The sequence below is a fragment of the Camponotus vicinus genome, unplaced genomic scaffold (assembly GCF_025532165.1).
Source record: "Camponotus vicinus isolate PSW18456_S1 unplaced genomic scaffold, iyCamVici1.0 SCAF_10, whole genome shotgun sequence".
Taxonomy (NCBI): domain Eukaryota; kingdom Metazoa; phylum Arthropoda; class Insecta; order Hymenoptera; family Formicidae; genus Camponotus; species Camponotus vicinus.
The window spans coordinates 12,173,194-12,194,945 of record NW_028141946.1 but is presented as its reverse complement, the minus strand read 5'-3'; the positions used below and the strand labels follow the sequence as shown (position 1 = coordinate 12,194,945).

Genomic DNA, 21,752 nt, shown 5'->3' with positions numbered 1-21,752 from the left:
CATTTCGGAGACGCAATGGCACATACCAGGACTTTTGGCACATATCAGGACCGTCCCGGTATTTTTCTATATAAAATGTGATTTACCAGGACCGGTCCCAATATTTCCAGATATGTAACGTATCAAACCACGACCAAAATTACTTTTTACATATTGTATATTAGCAGGTCCGGTACCAATATTCACAATATATGTAACGTCAAAAACCGGGACCATTCAATATGAACAATTTTACTTTGTATTAAGTTGCATAGCCTCTGTCAACACTCATTATTTTTTAATCCTAAAAAAATTATTGTGCACTAATACGTTTAGAAAAATATTTGTCACCAGAACATAAACTTTTTCTTGCAACTTCGATTTATAAATAATGCATTACTGTTCAAAGAGAATAAAAAAAGTTTTTTAGAAAAAAAAGTACTCCCGACTGCTGCCAACAAAAAGTATAAGATAAAAAAAACAAAAAAAAACAAAAACAAAAAAGTAAATAATAAGAAACAAGAATTTAACAAATATTTAATAATAAAAAATGTAAGATTAAAAAAGTTTGAAATAACATTTATATCTATTTGTAAGTACTAATAATTAATAATTAAATTCAAATTAATAATAAATATTACATTTAAGAAATTATACATGAGGGAAGTAATAATTATTATTATTTCAATTTATTCATATTTGAATTTACTCTTTCCACATATAATTTATTATTATTAATTCCACATTTTACAAGAGCAGTCGGGAGACGCCGTGCTAGATTTAAAACATACGCACATACATGCATACAATCATGTACACATACGGAACACCCTTACAAGAGGAGTATTAAGTAGTGCGATCACCAATTTTGACGAACTTTAAATATGTTTTAGAGCTTTAACGCGGCGTCTCTCGACTGCTCTTGTAAAATGTGGAATTAATAATAATAAATTATATGTGGAAAGAGTAAATTCAAATATGAATAAATTGAAATAATAATAATTATTACTTCCCTCATGTATAATTTTTTAAATGTAATATTTAATATTAATTTGAATTTAATTATTAATTATTAGTACTTACAAATAGATATAAATGTTATTTCAAACTTTTTAATCTTATCTTTTTTTTTATCTTATACTTTTTGGTGGCAGCAGTCGGGAGTACTTTTTTTCTAAAAAACTTTTTTTATTTCATTCTTTTAAAAGCTGTAGTTTATTTACTTCTTTACTTGTTTTTATTTTATTATTTTTTAAATTAATTTTTTTTATTATTTTAAATTATTATTTGTTTTTTATTTTATACTTTTTTTTATTTATTATTTTATTTATCATTATTATTATTTTTGTTTTTTCTATTTTATACTTTTTTTATTTATTATTTATATATATTATTATTACTTTTTCATTATTTCACAATTATATTTTTTACATTTTGTTTTTGTTATTATATAATATGCATGTAATAATTTGTATCTAATAATGTAACATAATGCGAGACAGAATCTTCTACATAGTCACATAATTATGATTATATAGTATTTCTACAATCATAGAAGTTTATATATTTGTTGCATAGCCAAGAATGATTGTAGAAATATCATACCATCATAATCATATCATCATTTATGGCTTCGCAAAAGGTTTCTCTCACATTATGTTATATTATTGTTGTATTATTTATTAATAATAATTATTTTATTTGCAGCATAGTCATAATAATAAATAATATAATATAACATAATGAAAGAAAATAATCTTCTGCGTAGCCATATAATTATGATTATGTTTATTTGCAGTATAGTCATAATAATAAATAATACAACAATAACATAACGTGAGAAAGAATCTTTTGCATAGCCACATAATTATGATTATATAGTATTTCTGCAATCATAGAAGTTTATATATTTGTTGTGTAGCCAAGAATCATTGTAGAAATATATAATCATGATTATATGGCTACGCAGAAGATTATTTACTCTTGCATTGTTATATTATTTATGTAAAAGTTTATATATTTGTAGCATAGTCATAATAATAAATAATACAACAATAATATAACATAATGTGAGAGAGAATCTTCTGCGTAGCCACATAATTATGATTATGATTATATAGTATTTCTGCAATCATAGAAGTTTATATATTTGCTGCGTAGCCAAGAATGATTGTAGAAATATCATATAATCATAATTATATGGCTATGCAGAAGATTATTTTCTCTCATTATGTTATATTATATTATTATTATGACTTTGTATTATATTATATTATTATTATGACTTTGCTGTAAATATAATTCCAAGTCAGCAAAGTCTGTTCAAACAGATTTTGTCAATTTCTGCTACAAATTTTTGTCGACAGTAAGATTGCAGATTGTATAAAAAATTTGTTATATCAAATAATGATAACAGAATGTCAGCAGAAATATTACAAAACCTGCTGACATAATTTGATAGCAGAAACTGAACAGGATTTGTTTAAAATTATCATAGTATATTGGTGGCAGAAATCGAGCAAGATCTGCGCAACACAATTTGATATCAGATTGGTTGCAGAAACCGAGCAGGATCTGCGCAATGAAATTTGATATCAAATTCTCGGCAGATATCTAGTAGAGCCTGCTGATATAACTGACGGCAGATTGATGACAGAAATTGAACAGGATCTGTGAGGCGCAATTTGATAGCAAATTGATAACAAAAATCGAGCAGGATCTGCGCACACAATCTCTGATAGCAGATTGACGGCAGAAACGGAACAGAGTTTGTATGATTCGATAGTTCCTTCACTTACCGCTACGTGAGCTGTACTTTCTCGTAATCTAATTTCTGTCAGAAATATATATAAAGTCGCGAATATGAATAAAAGATTAAAAATATAGTAATTATCATTTTAATTTCTATCACTTTAATTTCTGATATCTGATGCAAACAGATGAGATTCAGAATATTAAACTGATTGGAATCAATATGATAAATGGAAAATTATTCATGTACTGCCTATTTGAGGCATAAAGCAAGAATTTAATTCTAAATAAATTACATCTCCAGTTTTACAAGTTACATTTACTTTTATCATTTACTTTATTATTAATTAAATTAAATTAAATTAGTCCTTCGCTATATGAGATATAACTACGATATAACATATATTACATTAACATATATTACGATATAACATATGACATATATGCCATTTTAGAAGAAAATTGTAATTAACTTGCCGATAATATTCTTATTTAGCACTTGTAATAATCAATTTTGTTGCATTTATATAATATTAATAAAAGTAAGTGCAAATCTTGTGTAGTTTCTGCTGTCAATTTGCCATCAGGTTGCATGCGCAGATTCTGCTCGGTTTCTGCTGGCAATCTAACATCAAATTGCATCGCGCAGATCCTGCTCGGTTTCTGCCGACAGTTTGTTGACAGGTTATGTTTTACAGATTCTGTCGCCAAAACAAAAGCTTAATGCGGACACAGATGATTACGGTTCTGGTGTAGGATTCTGATCGAATTTGCTGCCAATCTGCTGCCAACCTGCTAACACTTTGCTTACTGGGATTATTATTAATAATAATTGAAAGAGAGAAAAGCTTACCTGTTTAGGAACACTTGCTTCAGATATATCCATATTATCCATGCTGATTTTTAATTCACAATTTATTATCATTAATTAACAATAATAATTTGACATGTAGGGTTATGTCAATTATTATTGCCGCCACTACTTCGAGATGTCTCCAACTATGGCTGCGTTCCATTTGAACGCTTACACGCTTAAAGCATCATTCTGTCTTTGTTGCACATCGAATATCAAACGAAGATAGAGCGACGCTTTCAGCGCTGAAAGCGTAAAAAGGAACGCAGCCTATATTTTTCCCTATACGGATGCTTAGAACGAATCTTATTGGTGAATCATTTTTGCTTCTTAGTTTCGCTCGCAGCCAATGAGAGAACGTATCGGCGAAATAATATTGTTTTTCCGCTTTTTATTAATAGAATAAATAATGATAATTATATACTAGAAACCTTCCTTGGTTAAAAAGAAATTAATGTGCAAAAGATGATATCAAACTGCATTATAGTTATCAAGAATAACGTCGTCGAACAATCCGAGCTCGGTGAAACGCATACTCCCTCCGTCTTTTTGCCAACCGTAGGTTGGCAGCAGTCGGGAGTAAAAATACGCGCGTGAAAAGATATTATGGTGATGAATATAACTAAATTCAGAAATTGCTTCAACGAAGTATTGTGAAATGTGGGGACCGATTTCCGTGATGTAATGGCACAAAGCAGGACCACTCATTTTGATTAAAATTTTTACAAAGTTTAGATAGAAACTATGTACTTCCGTTATAACGATTCAAATTGAAGCGTTTGTCACTTCCACGTTTAATTAATTCTAATTGATAATTATTATTACTAAATTAACAGAAAATATTTTCGAGGCTCTAGTAAACTAAGAAGTTTAAGCTGGGAGAAATATTTATCATTTTCACGTACACATTCTGTTGCTTCTAACTTCGACTTTTTAAACAATGTACTACTGTTTAAAGAAGAATATGCAAAGATATTACCGCTGCGCAGATTACTACAGTTAAATTGGAAAAATGCTTTCGCAATGTATCGTGAAATACGAGGACTGATTTCCGTGATGTAATGGCACAAAGCAGGACCACTTATTTAAATTACGACTAATTAATTTTACACAGAAATTATACATTTCCGTTATAACGATACAAGTTGAAGCGTTTGTCACTGCCACGTTTAATTGGTTCAAATCAATAATTATTATTCATTAATTAACAGAAAATGTTTTTGGGGCTCTAGTAAATTAAGAAGTTTAATCTTAGAGAAATATTTATCATTTTTACAAATACATTCTGTTGCTTCTAACTTCGATTTTTGCACAATGTACTACTGTTTAAAGAAGAATATGCAAAGATATTACAGCTGCGCAAATAAATATAGCTAAATTCAAAAATTGTTTTTGCGACGTATCGGGAAATACGGGGACCGATTTTCGTGATGTAATGGCACAAAGCAGGACCACTTATTTAAATTACGACTTTAATTAATTTTACACAGAAATTATACATTTCCGTTATAACGATACAAGTTGAAGCGTTTGTCACTTCCACGTTTAATTAATCCCTAAAAAAATACCTTTTAAAAAAAGGTAAAGAAAAAGCATCGAGTTCATCTAAAAACCATCTCACAAAAAATAGCTATCACAAAAACTAGCTACCTTTATGTAAAATAATAAAAAATTAACTCTGAAAAATTTTCACAAAAAATAGTTATCTAAAAATTGTTTCACAAAAAATAGCTATCACAAAAAATAGCTATCTTTATGTAAAAATTTATTACAAAAAGTACTGATATAAAAAATTGCGTCAAATTGGGGTGCAATTTCACTTTAATTTTGTTAGTGTTATAAAATTTTATACATATGTGCTTTTATATAATCCGCTGCTGACAAATAGGTAGAAGTTCCGTTTAAAATCTATTACATTTTTGTCATAAAGAAGAACATTTTTGTTAGAGTTGAATCAATTTTTTAAAATAAAAGATTACGTTAAATGATTTTTAAATTTTCTAGAAAATTAAAATAAGATTAAAAAAACTTATTTAAAAATTAAAAATTAAAAAAATGAAAGATTACGTCAATAATTTTTAAATCTTCTACAAAAATATAATAAAAGAACAAATTTTTTAAAAAATTAAAAATTAAAAAGAATATAAATTAAAAAAATTTTAAATAAAAAAACTCGGCGCTGCCTAGTAATTATTGAAATAATGCTAGTATGTAATTGCTCATTTATTATTATTGCCAATCAAATTGGTAGCGCGCCGAGTTTTTTTATTTAAAATTTTTTTAATTTATATTCTTTTTAATTTTTAATTTTTAAAAAAATTTGTTCTTTTATTTTATTTTTGTAGAAGATTTAAAAATTATTGACGTAATCTTTCATTTTTTTTAATTTTTAATTTTTAAATAAGTTTTCTTAATCTTATTTTAATTTTCTAGAAAATTTAAAAATCATTTAACGTAATCTTTTATTTTAAAAAATTGATTCAACTCTAACAAAAATGTTCTTCTTTATGACAAAAATGTAATAGATTTTAAACGGAACTTCTACCTATTTGTCAGCAGCGGATTATATAAAAGCACATATGTATAAAATTTTATAACACTAACAAAATTAAAGTGAAATTGCACCCCAACTTGACGCAATTTTTTATATCAGTACTTTTTGTAATAAATTTTTACATAAAGATAGCTATTTTTTGTGATAGCTATTTTTTGTGAAACAATTTTTAGATAACTATTTTTTGTGAAAATTTTTCAGAGTTAATTTTTTATTATTTTACATAAAGATAGCTAGTTTTTGTGATAGCTATTTTTTGTGAGATGGTTTTTAGATGAATTCGACGCTTTTTCTTTACCTTTCTTTATAAGGTATTTTTTTAGGGATATCACTTCTTTTTGTATAAAAAATTATGTATTTTAAATTTAATTTTTGATAATTATTATTTTTCACATAATATTTATTAAACATTTTTAAATAAACCCACCACCACCCCCGTCATACTATATCAAAATGTGACGGTCTCGCTTGCTTACTATAGATATTTAAATATTATATGATCGTTTTTTACAGATATTTAAGTTTAACTTTTCTTTAAATGTATTTTTTAAGAATATCACTTTTTATGTTTAAAAATGTATGCATTACATATTTATAAATTTTTTATGAATATTATTTTTTTATAGTACGTATTTATTATACATTTTTAAATAAACCCCCCGTCATACTTTTTCAAAACGTGACGGTCTTTCTTGCCTACTACAGATATTTAAATTATTAATTTTATCATATTGGATATATTTATATAGTATATTACTTATTAGACATTCTTCGTAGGAAAAGTAAACAAACATTTTTACCACCTCTAGGCCATTGTTTTTTCTTAACTTGCATCATTGCTTCGATCCAAATATTAGATGTTCCTTCTCTGCACATACTTATATAATGGCCTTTATCAATATCAGGGTTTTGAAAAAATACGGCATTTGTCACTTTGTACGTGTGTCCATCTATTAATATCTTAGTGGTTGGAATAGCACATAAATTAAAATCATGTGTCGCTTTCATTGATTTATCATTTTGTGATGGAAAAGATATTAAATGAATCACGATTACCTCTTTTGTCAACATTATTTCTCTTTTTAATAACATATTATTTTTTTCAGCACAATATTCACACGATTCGTTATGCAGTTGAAACCAATGTGAAAAAGTAACATTTAACAAATCATTAAGATCATATTTTTTTTTCTTCAAATTATTAATAGGAATAGAAATAATAATATTATTATCAACAATAGTTTTTGTATTATCACAGATTTTACACCGTCTTGTAGAAACTATTTGATTTCTCATGAGACTTTTTATGCAATCATATTTTTCGCAAAGAGCCATAAGAAAATCAGATGCATTTTGTTTTACGGGATTTGAAAAATATTCTCCTAAATATTGTCGTATTGAATTTGTACTTAGATTACGCACACCATTTTCATATCGACATACTAATGTACGTAAAACATCTGATTTTTCGCAATGAAACAATTTTTGTCTAATAACATTAAAATTTAATAAACACTGTAATACTGCATTTGCATAGCATGAAACTTTATCTGTATTTTCGAAACCACGTATAATCCAAGCAGTACTTCGCTCTATTTTTTCATCCGACTGTTGAATGGAAGTAATTATTTTTGGTAACGCCCATAGAACATCTTTTACTTTCGGATAACGCCCTTTTGGAGGTATTATTATTTCTGCTGTTGGTTTATGTATACGTCTTAGCCGGTTATATTCGACAATAGCTTCTTCACTAGCCATTATTGACGAAGGATCAAAGTTAATTAAATGTAAACCATCTAAAGATGTTACTCGTGACAACGCAACGTAAACTTGACCACAATTAAATATAGAATTACCAATATCCATAATAGCACATTTCAAACTTAATCCTTGGCTTTTATGAATAGTTATACCATAACTCAGAGATAATGGAAACTGTTTTCTGGTAACATATGCTCTATCCATCACCTCAAATTTAACGTTTACTCTTTCAATTAAATATTCTGCACCTGATGGTAAAAGAAGTTTAATCTTTTCTACGTTATTAGTACATGGATTTTGTACAATTGAAATCACTTCAGTAATTGTACCGTTTACAAGACCCAAACTAGCATTAATATTACGCCGTCATCATAACTTTAGCTCCAATTTTAATCGTAATTTGTTTGGAAAGCCCAGCTGTTCTAGAATTATCATCATCATTATTTGATAATACTTTTAATACTTTTTTTTTTACATATGGAATACATTCAATTGTATCTTCAGCGATTAATAATATTTCTTCAGAAGCAATACGACTTAACATTGCATTATTAAGAACATCACACATATGACAAGTGGGCAATAAACAAACGGTATCTGATGGCAGAGTGTTAATAAAATCACATAATTCGTTTAATTTAGATTCAAAAGAATTACCTTTAAAAGATACTTTTTTATTTTCAAGAATCTTACAATCAGATTTTGTGACTAAATCGAAACGAATTCTCAACAGTAATTCACGATAAGAGCCATCTCCCTGCTGACGCATATTAATTGTTAATTCATCGTAATCGAATAATGTAGTCCACAAATTAACAGCATTTAAAGAGCCAAGATATTTAGCAATTTTTTCATTTGATAAGTGCATGAAAATAGGATCTTCGAGTACTGGAGGCAATTGAAGTAAGTCTCCAAATAAAAGAATGTGCTTTCGGCCAAACCAACCATCATCGCAATCATTAGTGTCAAATATTTCGGACAATCGAAGATGTATATACATTAACATTAAATTAGATATCATTGATACTTCATCAATTACAAGAAGAATAACATCTTTAAGATCCGCTCGTAAAACTTTCAATACATGATCAGATAGTTGTTTATATTTAGGAGTCTGACCATGTTGAACGGGTAATTGAAGCAACCTATGAATTGTCAAACCATCTATGTTAAATGCTGCTATTCCAGTAGGTGCTGCTATAGCAGTATCTTTATAAAGATTTTGTTTTATCCAACATTTAATAGTCTTAATTAAGAAACTTTTTCCAGTACCACCTTCTCCGCTAACGTATAATCGTAATATTGATTTATCTGATTGTACAGTATCAATAACTCTATTAAATACTCGTTTTTGATCCGTATTTAATTTTGCTATCACATCAATCTCTGGAATTATTTTCTCACCAAGATCTTTAAAATCTTGCATTGCTCCATCAGCCTTTACATTTTGAACACCTATTGGATTTTCAGGATCATCTTGAGATTGTTGTTTTTGTAAATCATCATCTAGACATTGTCTAACTAATTCTTCTGCAGTTTCAAATGCTCTTTGCATTTCTTCTAATTTTTCATGATATTGCAGTGCTTCTGTAAGATGTAGTTTTACTTTATAAAACGATTCGGCATAAGTATCGCATCCATTTTTAAGATCCTCTAATTTTCTCCAGGGGTTGAACATAAATAATAACGAAAAGAAGTACTTTTCTGGTTGATTATTAACATTAAATCTATAATGATTAATAAGATGTCCGCGCCGTCGTCGTTTAACATATTGATTATTACCTATTTTATAATATTCAATCTTTTTACTACTTGGTTTAGTCTTCGTGATATCGTACCATTGTGCAAATTCATAAAGAGATTTTTCTTCTAATTCATTTGGTCTTTGTGGATAATAATTATCTATCAAAGATGGATAAAATATATCTGTAGATTCAGCATTAAGGGTTTCAATTTCTTTACGGTTTTTTAATCTTCTATGTCGTATCTGATTAACATCTAACCATCTAATAGTCGTATTTCGATCAGTTCCATGTAAAGGAATATTTAGCAATGTATCAGCAGCTTCAAGAATTCCACATTCTCTGTTATTCGTAAATCGCAAAGCAATATTCCATAGACGACTTGCTAATGATTTGTTTTTACTATCTTTACTTTTAAGAATAGAATCAGACAATTCACTTTTTCCCGCTTTATTCATATATTTAGTAACGTAATAAGTAAGCAATGATGATTTTTCACCAATATATTGTATATCCATATTGCCTTCCCATGCAGTAAGCACAACAGGATTATAATCATTTATAAGAACTTCATTGTCTGTTCGAGGAAGATCATAAAGTCTACTTTTATGTTTCAATTGTTTCCTTCCTGCTATTGAAGTTGCCACATCCCTCATTTTCAAAGTTTCAGTAACGGGACGAGGAAATCCAAAGCGACACACACGAAGAACCTTATTACTTTCTGTTTTTTTAGAACGAAGACAATAATCGTTATGTATGTGTCGTTGATGTGTATTAACACGTCTATATAATAACGGTGAAATATCTTTATTCGGCAATTTACAACTTACGTGTTCTAAAATAAATTTAGAAACTTCTTCAACAGTAGACTCACCGAAAATTGGTGCATCCTTAATCCAAATTAATAAGTGAAAGTGTTGTATACCTCTACCTTGATATTCTCGACGCCAGAAATAGTGAGTTACTTCTCCAATAGGATTATCTTTTGAATTAATAAAATCAAGCATTGCCTGGAATTTATTATCAAGGAATCTTGATGTTGACACGGGATCTTTAGCAATTAATACGCTAACAGATAATGAAGTATCATTCCAGCCATTTATTCTACGAATATATGCACCTAAATCTTCCCATAACCATTCACTCGGACTTAATGTCAAAAACCATATTGCAGGTCCATAATGTTGCGCCATACACTTAAAATCACTTCTCGGTTTACGCCAATATTGTTCTGTATTTCGGAGCGTAGAAAATATTGTACTCAAATTAGATTCCAACAGATCTTTTGACATTGCATCTAAATATTCTGCAGCTGTATAACGAGCTCGTTGATCAGTTATATTTAATTTATGAAAAATTCCTCGACTTAATTGACGCATGTTTGCGTCGTTCAATAAATAAAATAAATATTGTGGATTTAATCTATACTGTGGATGTTTGGATATCAAACGACATTTTATAAATTCATAATCATGAAGTTTGACTTGTCTAGTCTCATGTTGATCATACATGCCAAAGGGGTATAAATCTGGAAAACACATTAAATCTAAATTTTTTTCACGGTTATCCAAGGGCATAACCTTGAACTTTTAATATTTGATATAAATCTGTTGAAGTTTTATTTGCTTTTTTTTCATATAAAGGGTATATAGTATATTGCTCATAATAACCATCGTTTCCATCAGTAACCTGAGTTAACATTGCTTTTCGTTGACCATCTAATGTAATTTCCACATCGTTTTTCGTGTCTTTTATTGAATTATTCAATAACTCATCTGATGTCATTTCTACATCATGTTCTGTTTCTTTTATCAAATCATTCAATTCATCATTTAATGCTGCTTCTTCTGTTTCTTCCATTTGAAATTCTGAATCTTTTAATTTTGGCAAACATAATTCATTATAATTATTTGGCAATATAATATGAGAATATAAAGGATTATTACTTTTTAACCATGCTAAGGCATCAAATACCTTTTTAACATCAACTACCTCTTCCCAAATAATTTTTGATTTTGTTGGAACACCTCTAACAAGAATAAACAGTTCGTGATTCATATTTATAGGATCACTTTTATCACATAATTTGTCAAATGTTTCTTGCAATGGAAGTGGTAGATGAAACGTTCTACCTTTAACTTTTTGCATCATTTGTCTTTGAGGTAACTTTTTATTCATGACAGTTCCCATCTTAAGGACAGTTTGAAACGCTTTAGCTCTTTGTATAAGAATTTTTTCAAATGTGTTAAGAGATGATATTATTTCGGGTACATGATTTGTGAAGAGGTTATTCCAAATACAATATGCAGGCATTAAACCTTTACGAAATTTGCCTCTACAATAATTACATATATATCGTGTATCTTTTTGTGTTGTATTTTGTTGTATTCGTAGCATTAAATCTCTCCACATTGGATTGTCTATTTTCACTCGACTAGTGAGTTTAGTAACATATCTTCTACAACACAACCTCTCACATGATACACAAACATATTCTGGTGTATCTAACGAACGTTTAGTTAGAGCCTTAAATGCTTCACTATATCTAGATATAATATCATCATCGCTCAGAATAGTTTCTGTTTGTTGATGTTTGTACATATCTGCTTTTTCTTGTGCAGAAGTTGCTATTTCCTCCAATGTTTTCACATCAGCAGAAGCTAATGCTTTATCTAGTTTTTCCATCTCTCGATAGGAAACTGTCAATTGATAAGTTAAACGCTTCATATTTCTTACTCTTGGAAAATGAGGTGATAATAATTTAACAGGAAGAAACATTCCCTTGCAAAGCGTTAAATCAATATGACAGCTACGCGTATGGCCTAATTTCTCATCTGAAGTTTTCATAGTACATTCATGAATTTTTGGTATTAATTTTGGCACATTTTTTAAAGTACATGTACTTATAGTTTCAAGAAACTTTTGATAACGATTAATTAAAAGTGGATTATTAATTTTACATGAAGTACTGCACGACCATGATTTTTTCGCTCCTGTTTCTTCTAGCGGTAATATATTAACAATTTTTCCTTCTGTATTTATTATCAAAGGCTCCGATGAAGTTTTTATCAATGGCATTTTATCTACTTTTCCTTCTGTATTCAAAGGCTCTTCTGCAGTTACATGATGATACGTAGAATCAATGAAATAATTTTCCGATGAGGCTGTGTGTGCAGATATACCACATAACGCTGCTAATTTATCCTCATTAGTAGAATTTTCCGCAAAAATCAGATTTAGTTCGGTCAGATTTACTTCTGCTTTTTGTCTAATCAAAGCTAAAATTTTATATACATTACGAATATAAGACTTTCTTACATACATACACCACCGTACGATTTTTTCAGCTTTTAATCGTTTTTCGATATGATCTGTAATATTAAGTTTCTTTACAATATTTTGTATATATACTTCTGAAGAATGATGAAGTTTTATAGTGTTTTGGGACTGAAATTTTCTATACTTTTTCAAAATTTTTTTTCGAACATCATAATTTTTTACTGTAGGTACGGATTCTTTACTTTTCTGATAATAACGTTTGTTGTAAAGCCATTTACGAGTAGGATCTAACCTTTTTTGTCTATCTCGTTCACGTTTAGAGTTCTTAGAATAATTTACGCACTTTTTTGCGCGTCTATTTTTTGAATTACATTTATATCGATATCGAGCTTTAACGCGTTCCTCTTTTAAATTCCGCTGATATCGATCACGTTTTTTAACACGTTCCTCTTTTAAGTTCTGCTGATATTGATTACGCCTTTTAACGCGTTCCTCTTTTAAGTTCCGCTGATATCGATCACGTTTTTTAACGCGGTCCTCTTTTAAGTTCTGCTGATATCGATTACGCTTTTTAACGCGTTTATCTTCTAAGTTTTGTCTATATCGTTCGCGTTGTTTAGCGCGCCTATCTTTTAAGTTTTGTCTATACCAATCACGTTGTTTAGCACGTTTATCTTCTAAGTTCCGTTTATATCGATTACACAGTTTAAAAAAATTGTTTTCTAAATCTTGATCATATTGATTGAATTGTGCAGCAAGATTGTTTTCTGAATCTTGTTGTTCAACTTGATCATGATTATCTAAATCTTGTATGTAACGTACACGTTTGTTAACGCTTTCATTTTCCAAATACTGACATTTATTTTCATTAGTATTATTTAACAGAATATTATTTTCACATTGAAAATGTTTTTCAGCGCATTTTTGTTCAAAGTTTTCGTTTGTATTTTGTTCACAAATGATATCATAAATAATCACATTTGATTCATTGCTATTAAATGAATCATTATTGATGTCAATTTTGCAATTATTACTTCCAATATAAAGCTTATTTTGAAGACATTTATTACTTTCTTCATAAATCTCAATATCTGTTTTTACGAGATTTTCTAGATTGTTTTTCGTTATTAATTGTAATTCATTATTACTTAATTCTTTTTTTAATTCATAATTAAGACGCTTTCTTTTTAAACAATTTAATTTTTGTTGTTTTGTTTCACATTGTCGTATAGTACGTATACGAATTGCTTCAGCTTCTCTTGCTTTTATAACAGCTAATGGAAACACTTTTTGTGGTACATATTGTGGATCTTGAGGAAAATGTTCAATAATATTAGATTCAAAAATCTTTATCAAATGCGAACGCATTAAATTTTTATAAATGATTATATTTTACTTTTTCTGGTTTAACATTAAATAACAAAGAAATTGCAAAAGCTATTGCAAAAACACCACAATCGTTACCGTTCGGTTGATATTGCACAGTTGGAAACTTGACAGGATACTTTTCAAAATCATATGTCGGAAATAAACGTCTCAAAAATTTTTCATGATGCTTATGTAATTTTTTAGTATTTAACGAATCATAAATAAATATATTCTTTCTGTCATAATAACTGCATACCCAATGTCCATCATGTAAACCTGACGAACTATGGAATATTTGTATATGTTTTTTGTCTTCTGGCACACGCTGAATCGTATCAAGACATTGTATCCGCCATGTTTCGACAGGTCTATATTCTGAATAGTTTTCTAAAAGACGATTAAAATATTCCATATGCATGTCAGTTAACCATTCACCTCGAAAAATTATATTTTTTTCTCTAGGTAATAGGTCTATATTCTTATTTTTCTTTACAGACATATTGTATATATATGTATATATATACAGGGTGTTTCATTTTAATCCGACCAGTCGAATATCTCGAAAACCAAGCCTGGGAGAGAAAAATATTTTAGACAAAAGTTGTTTGGTTTCGAGGGGGCCATAAGATGGTGACAATGATTTGACCTTGAACAGTCATTTGAAGGTCACATAAAGGTCACCTTAAATTTCTTAAATGGAATACCCTATATATTTTTGCACATTCTTGTAGCTGACATCGAGAGCTTTCCAAAACACTATAATTAAGTACCTTTTCGTTAAGTACTTTTTGAGTTATGAGGCTTGAAATAATTTCTTAATTCTACATAAACCGTAAAATATCTAGTAAAATATTCATTTTTCGATTATCTTACCTTAATACTTTTACGTACAAAATAATGAGAGGAATCAATTGGTGTAAAGAAAACACATAGTTGTTTTGAAGAAAAAATATGTAATTTGCAATTAACAATTCCATATTTTTTCTTAAAAACAACTATGTGTTTTTTTTACACCAATTGATTCCTCTCATTATTTTGTACATAAAAGTATTAAGGTAAGATAATCGAAAAGTGAATATTTTACAAGATATTTTACGGTTTATGTAAAATTAAGAAATTATTTCAACCCTCATAACTCAAAAAGTACTTAACGAAAAGGTACTTAATGATAGTGTTTTGGAAAGCTCTCGAGATAAGCTACAAGAGTGTGCAAAAATATATAGGGTGTTCCATTTAAAAAAATTGAAGTGACCTTCACGTGACCTTCAAATGACTCTTCAAGGTCAAACCAATGATACCATCTTATGGCCCCCTTGAAACCAAACAACTTTTGTCTGAAATATTTTTCTCTCCCGGGCTTGGTTTTCGAGATATTCGACTGGTCGGATTAAAATGAAACACCCTGTATATATATATATATATATATATATATATATATATATATATTCTGTTTAGAAAAATCGCTTTAAAGAATCTAAACTTAACACAAGATACTATCGTATCTCTTACTGTAATACTATGATATACCTATAATAGCTATAATTTTTGTTTAATATACACAAAATTAATTTTTTTAATAAGGCGCCTAAGGCAAGCCAGAATTCAGCGCTATTGCAGCTGACAATTTAATTCAGCGCTTACGGCAGCTTTTATACAGCGCCAGAACAGCCGATAAATTTTTATATTTTTTATAATTTTCTGCACCTGTAAAAATGAAAAGATTATATAAAATATAAATAACAGAAAATTTTTAACATAATTATTTATTTATTAAGTTAAAAACATACATATAAATATATACGTTTTACACGTTTTATATTGCAAATTCATAGTACATTATAACAAGCTCATAGTTAAATATTACAATTAACAATATCCATGTTACTATGGCCTACCACTATGGCCAATATTCATAATAATTAGATCTTATATTGAAGATCGTCTTAAGATTCCATTCAACCAATGAAATTATCGTATAGTACCACTTGATTGTTGAATGAAATCTTAAGATAATCTCAAATTTAGACAAAAATTGTATGGTTTCGAAGAGAGCCATAAAATTATACCATTGATTTGACCTTGGAGAGTTATTTGAAAGTCATGTGAAGGTCATCTTTAACTAATTTCTTAAATACAGCTTACTATTTTTCATTGCATATATTCTTATAGCTTATCTCGAAAGCTTTCCAAAACACTATAATAAAATATTTTTTTATTAAGAATTTTTTAAGTTACAATAAACCTTTAAAGTATTTTGACACAGTTCTAGTATTTTGCACAGAATGAGACAAATTGATAGATATAAAGAACACATATTTAGCTTTTAAAAAAAAATGCAATTTGTAATATGCAATTGTATATTTTTTTTAAAGCAACTATGTTTTCTTTACACCAATCTGTCTCATTATTCTGTGCATAAAAGTATTAAGATAAAATTATCAATAAATGTATATTTTGTGAAATATTTTTACTCCCGACTGCTGCCAATCTACGGTTGGCAAAAGACGGAGGGAATATGCATTTCACCGAGCTCGGATCGGTTGTTACACTTTTTTCGATAATAATAACATAGTTGTCGGTCTCATCTTTTGCACATCAGTTTTTTATTAACCAAGGATAGTTTTGATCATATAATTATCATTCTTTATTCTACTAAGAAGCAAAAATGATTCACCAATAAAATTCGTTCTAAGCATCCATATAGGGAAATATAGTTGGAGACATCTCGAAATAGTAGCGGCAATAATAATTGACATAACCCTACATGTCAAATTATTATTGTTGATTATTAATAATAAATTGTTGTATAAAGTTATTGAAAAAGTTTAAATAAACATGGAAAATATGGACATATCTGAAGAAAATGTTCCTAAACAGATAAGCTTTTCTCTCTTTCTATTATTAATAATAATTACTTTTATTTACATAAAAGTAATAAATATCATATTAATAAATAATGTAATGTAACATAATGAGAGAAAATAATCTTCTGCATAGCCATATAATTATGATTATATGATGTTTCTACAATCATTCTTGACTACGCAGCAAATATATAAACTTCTATGATTGCAGAAATACTATATAATCAATTATGTGGCTACGCAGAAGATTCTCTCTCTCACATTATGTTATATTATTGTTGCATTATTTATTATTATGACTATGCTGCAAATATATAAACTTTTACATAAATAATATAATATAATGCGAGAGTAAATAATCTTCTGTATAGCCATATAATTATGATTATATGATATTTCTACAATCATTCTTAGCTACGCAACAAATATATAAACTTCTATGATTGCAGAAATACTATATAATCATAATTATGTAACTACGCAGAAAATTCTTCCTCACATTATGTTATATTATTATTGTATTATTTATTAATAATAATTATTTTTATTTGCAGCATAGTCATAATAATAAATAATGTGATAGAACATAATATGTAACATAATATGAGAGAATATAATCTTCTGTGTAGCCATATAATTATGATTATATGATATTTCTATAATCATTCTTGGCTAATTGCAGCAAATATATAAACTTTTATGATTGCAGAAATACTATATAATCATAATTATGTGACTCGCAGAAGATTATTCATTCTTACATTATGTTATGTTGCTGCGCAGCCCTAATATTCACTCTTACATTATGTTATGTTATATTACTGCGCAGCTCTAATATTCACTCTTACATTATGTTATGTTGTTGCGCAATCCTAGTATTCACTCTTATTAATTATTTATCATATAATCACAAACTCTTACATTATGTTATGTTGCTGCGCAGCTCTAATATTCACTCTTACATTATGTTATATTGTTGCGCAATCCTAGTATTCACTCTTATTAATTATTTATATGCAAAAATATCATATTATATAGCTGCGCAAAAAGTTATTCTCTTGTTTGTTCTCTTGTAATTATTTTATTTATATAATGTGTTTAAGATTGCAGCAAAAATATTTTGATTAAAAAACAGGATACATTGTTTAAATTTAATATATTCTGTATTACATATTTCAGTAGATTGTTTAAAATGAGACATTCTATATAACTAATCCATTATTAATTATTAATCTATACGCGAACCAAACAGTTGATTAATTAAATTGTTTAATACAAATAACTAACCTCTTCTAAATTTTTTATTGCACGAGGCCTTCCTAAATTTCTCTTTGCAAAACAGATGATTCTGAAATAAATTTTACAAAATTATATACCATAATAAAATATACATTAATGGAATATTTTTAATAAATATATCTATTTTTTCATAATATGAAATTGATACAAAACATTCTGTTTATGATAAAAAAGTGCTAATTAAAAAATATTAATTAAAATTCATAAATAACAATATACCTGTTATTCAAAATCCTAGTTAATTATTAAAATATTCACATATGTAAACCATACAAGACACTATCGTATCTCTTGATACGCAACTAACAATCGATCAAGAAACAAACATTGCTGTGATCGCGTAACATAATTGCTGCGTTCGACAAAACAAATCCGAGGCGTCGAAGTGCTATCTGTTACCTCATTCTATCTTTGTTCATTTTTCGTAAGTAACAAAGATAGAATGATAACAGAACACTCTAACATCTCCGATTTGTTTTGCCAAACGCACCATATGAAGAATACGAAAAAGTAATTGGCCAATTACAGCGCATGGATTATTTTGATCGATATTTTGATCGTGTTGCGAACGCAGCCCATAAGCCAATATCAATCATGGCGGCGAAGAAGATTGGCCAATTACAGCGCACGGATTATTTTGATCGATATTTTGATCGCCTTGCGAACGCAGCCCATAAACCAATATCAATCATGGCGGCGAACAAGAAGCACGTGACGGCAGAGAAAGAACACGATGTAAGTAATTCGTGATATTACAATAAGCTTTTTATATTTATAAAATAATTATGTATATTAATATTTTTTTATACAAAATTTCAGATTATTATGGAAGACTTTATCGATGAATTTTCGATAGAGGTGGACAAACTGTCGCCGGACGATCGTCCAGTACGTAATCGTCCTGCGGCCGATCATCTACCGGACGATCGTTCGGCGACTCATCAGTCCAACCGGATCGATCGTCCTGCGGTCAGTCATCTACCGGACGATCGTTCGGCGACTCATCAGTCCAACCGGATCAATCGTCCGGCAACCGGAACCGAAATCCAGAGATCGGTTCGTCCCAGAATCGAAGCGGTTCGTCCCGGAACCGAAGCGGTTCGTCCTGAAACGGAAGCAGTTCGTCCCGGAACCGCTGATCAAAGAAATATCGAAAGTAAGACATAAAAATATTTTAAATCTTTACACTGTACAGTGCCCGTCATTAATCCGTTCCTAAACCCCTCCCGCGGGGCAAGGGAAATATTGAAGTATAGCTATGGCACTATAGGCACTATATCTATACTTTTACGTTTCCCTTACTCTGCGTGAAGGAAACATGTATATAAACTTTCAATACTAACAGTAAATATTGGAACGCAGCCACTGTCAGTACTAAAAATCTATAATTTATGTCACGTACACTATAGATTTTCAGTACTGGCAGTGAATATTGGAACGTAGTTTATATCATACATTATCTAATAATTCTAGGAAGACCAAGAGGGACTCGCGAGAGTGGGGCGCGAGTACAACACGAGCGTTTTATGAAATTCTTATATAGGCTGTCTTCCGCTCATTATCATTGGGGAAATCCGAGAAGAGGATAAAAAGACAAAATTAAATAAAACATTTTTTATTTTATTATATAAAAATTATATTATAATTTATTATTTTCTATTTGTTTTAGGCGAAAGAAGTAACCCGTCATTATTTCTTTAAAAATATGTAGCACTTTTACCTTTTTATGACTTTATTTTATATTAATTTAAAGTTTCTTAGTTTTGTATTTTAGTTTTCTTTTTAATGCAAAGTCTATCTTACTTATGCACGTTCAGCAACACAAATAGTTTATATAAAGCAACACAAATAGTTTATATAAAGTTATAAATTAAAAACATAAACGTTATCTTAATATAAAATATTGTACAATAATAACAATTATACAGTTAATTTTATGTTAAGATAAAGTTTATTATGTCTTTAAAAATATGTAGCACTTTTACTTTTTTTATATGACTTTATTCTTATATCTTTAAAAATTAATCTTTTTTTTATATGTATATGATTTTATATTTGTGTTGCTGAACGTGCATAAGTAACAAGCAGCATTGGCTGTGTCTATTATAGCGAGTATACTGAGTATATACTTAATTTTATATTAATTTAAAGTTTCTTAGTTTTGTATTTTAATTTTCTTTTTAATGCAAAGTCTATCTTACTTATGCACGTTCAGCAACACAAATAGTTTATATAAAGTTATAAATTAAAAACAAACGTTATCTTAATATAAAATATTGTACAATAATAACAATATTGTACCGGATTAATGTGATTATACAGTTAATTTTATGTCAAGATAAAGTTTATTATGTCTTTAAAAATATGTAGCACTTTTACTTTTTTTATATGACTTTATTCTCATATCTTTAAAAATTAGTCTTTTTTTATATATATTTGATTTTATATTTGTGTTGCTGAACGTGCATAAGTAACAAATAGCATTGGCTGTGTTTATTATAGCGAGTATATACTTAATTTTATATTAATTTAAAGTTTCTTAATTTTGTATTTTAGTTTTCTTTTTAATGCAAAACCTTACTTATGCACGTTCAGCAATACAAATAGTTTATATAAAGTTATAAATTAAAGATAAATAATATATATAAAATTATATAAAGTTTATATAAAGTTATAAATTAAAGACATAAACATTATCTTAATATAAAATATTGTACAATAATAATAATATTGTACCTGCTTAATGTATACCTGCGTAATATAGATTCTGAAAAAGGAATGATTTTTTTTTTGAGTCTGTTCAAGTTTGCTGTTATGATGTAAAATAAAACAGTCTTTTTATAATTATTGTTTATTGATTATTCATTTAATGTAAATATTCTGGTGCATGATAATGCTATCACAAACCATTTTATTTCTGGTTCTTTTCCATTTCCTGCTGCATCATTCCATAGTAGCTAAAGCAAAGCAAATAAAATGGCATTACAAATGATTATGTTCATCATCTGTCCTCCTTTGAGCCAAACAACTTTTTGTTTGAAACATTTTTCCGTATCTTCCATATTTTTTGAGATATTTGCCTGGAACTATTAAAATACCCCTGGGACACCCTGTATGTGTGTGTGTGTGTATGTGTGTGTGTGTGTGTGTGTGTGTGTGTGTGTGTGTGTGTGTGTGTGTGTGAGTGTGTGAAATGCTTTAATACATGAACTTGTATACATGTCGAAATACATAGATATTTTCATTTTACATATACAGGGTGAGTTTTATTGCTTGTGTCAATCTTTTTATCATGCGGGAGA

General features: G+C 28.5%; 1 protein-coding gene, 1 long non-coding RNA gene and 1 pseudogene across 3 annotated transcripts in view; 1 reads left to right on the top strand and 2 right to left on the bottom strand.

Annotated features, from left to right (window-relative positions):
* Nucleotides 1–18,941, bottom strand: part of LOC145960788 (uncharacterized) — a 47,068-nt gene extending 28,127 nt beyond the window's left edge. For both annotated transcript variants that reach the window (XR_014435466.1, XR_014435467.1), the window contains exons 1-2: nucleotides 18,670–18,941; nucleotides 18,439–18,499 (exon numbers count right to left, since the gene is read on the bottom strand). This is a non-coding gene — a long non-coding RNA (uncharacterized LOC145960788). The remainder of the gene's footprint in view (nucleotides 1–18,438; nucleotides 18,500–18,669) is intronic.
* On the bottom strand, nucleotides 3,755–10,158 carry LOC145960795 (uncharacterized; annotated as a pseudogene).
* Nucleotides 18,720–20,567, top strand: LOC145960782 (uncharacterized). The gene is made up of 3 exons (XM_083080491.1): nucleotides 18,720–19,185; nucleotides 19,270–19,606; nucleotides 19,924–20,567. Exons 1-3 carry the CDS (start codon nucleotides 18,982–18,984, stop codon nucleotides 20,037–20,039), a joined length of 657 nt encoding a protein of 218 aa, XP_082936617.1. The 5' UTR covers nucleotides 18,720–18,981; the 3' UTR covers nucleotides 20,040–20,567.
* Nucleotides 20,568–21,752: the final 1,185 nt, after the last annotated feature.

What these genes read in the sequence shown, in the direction of transcription:
- LOC145960782 (XM_083080491.1), top strand. Translation starts at nt 18,982, where the DNA reads ATGGATTATTTTGATCGATATTTTGATCGTGTTGCGAACGCAGCCCAT. An exon ending in CGGCAGAGAAAGAACACGAT is followed by an intron (nt 19,186 to 19,269) that starts GTAAGTAATTCG and finishes ACAAAATTTCAG; the next exon opens with ATTATTATGGAAGACTTTAT. An exon ending in TGATCAAAGAAATATCGAAA is followed by an intron (nt 19,607 to 19,923) that starts GTAAGACATAAA and finishes TAATAATTCTAG; the next exon opens with GAAGACCAAGAGGGACTCGC.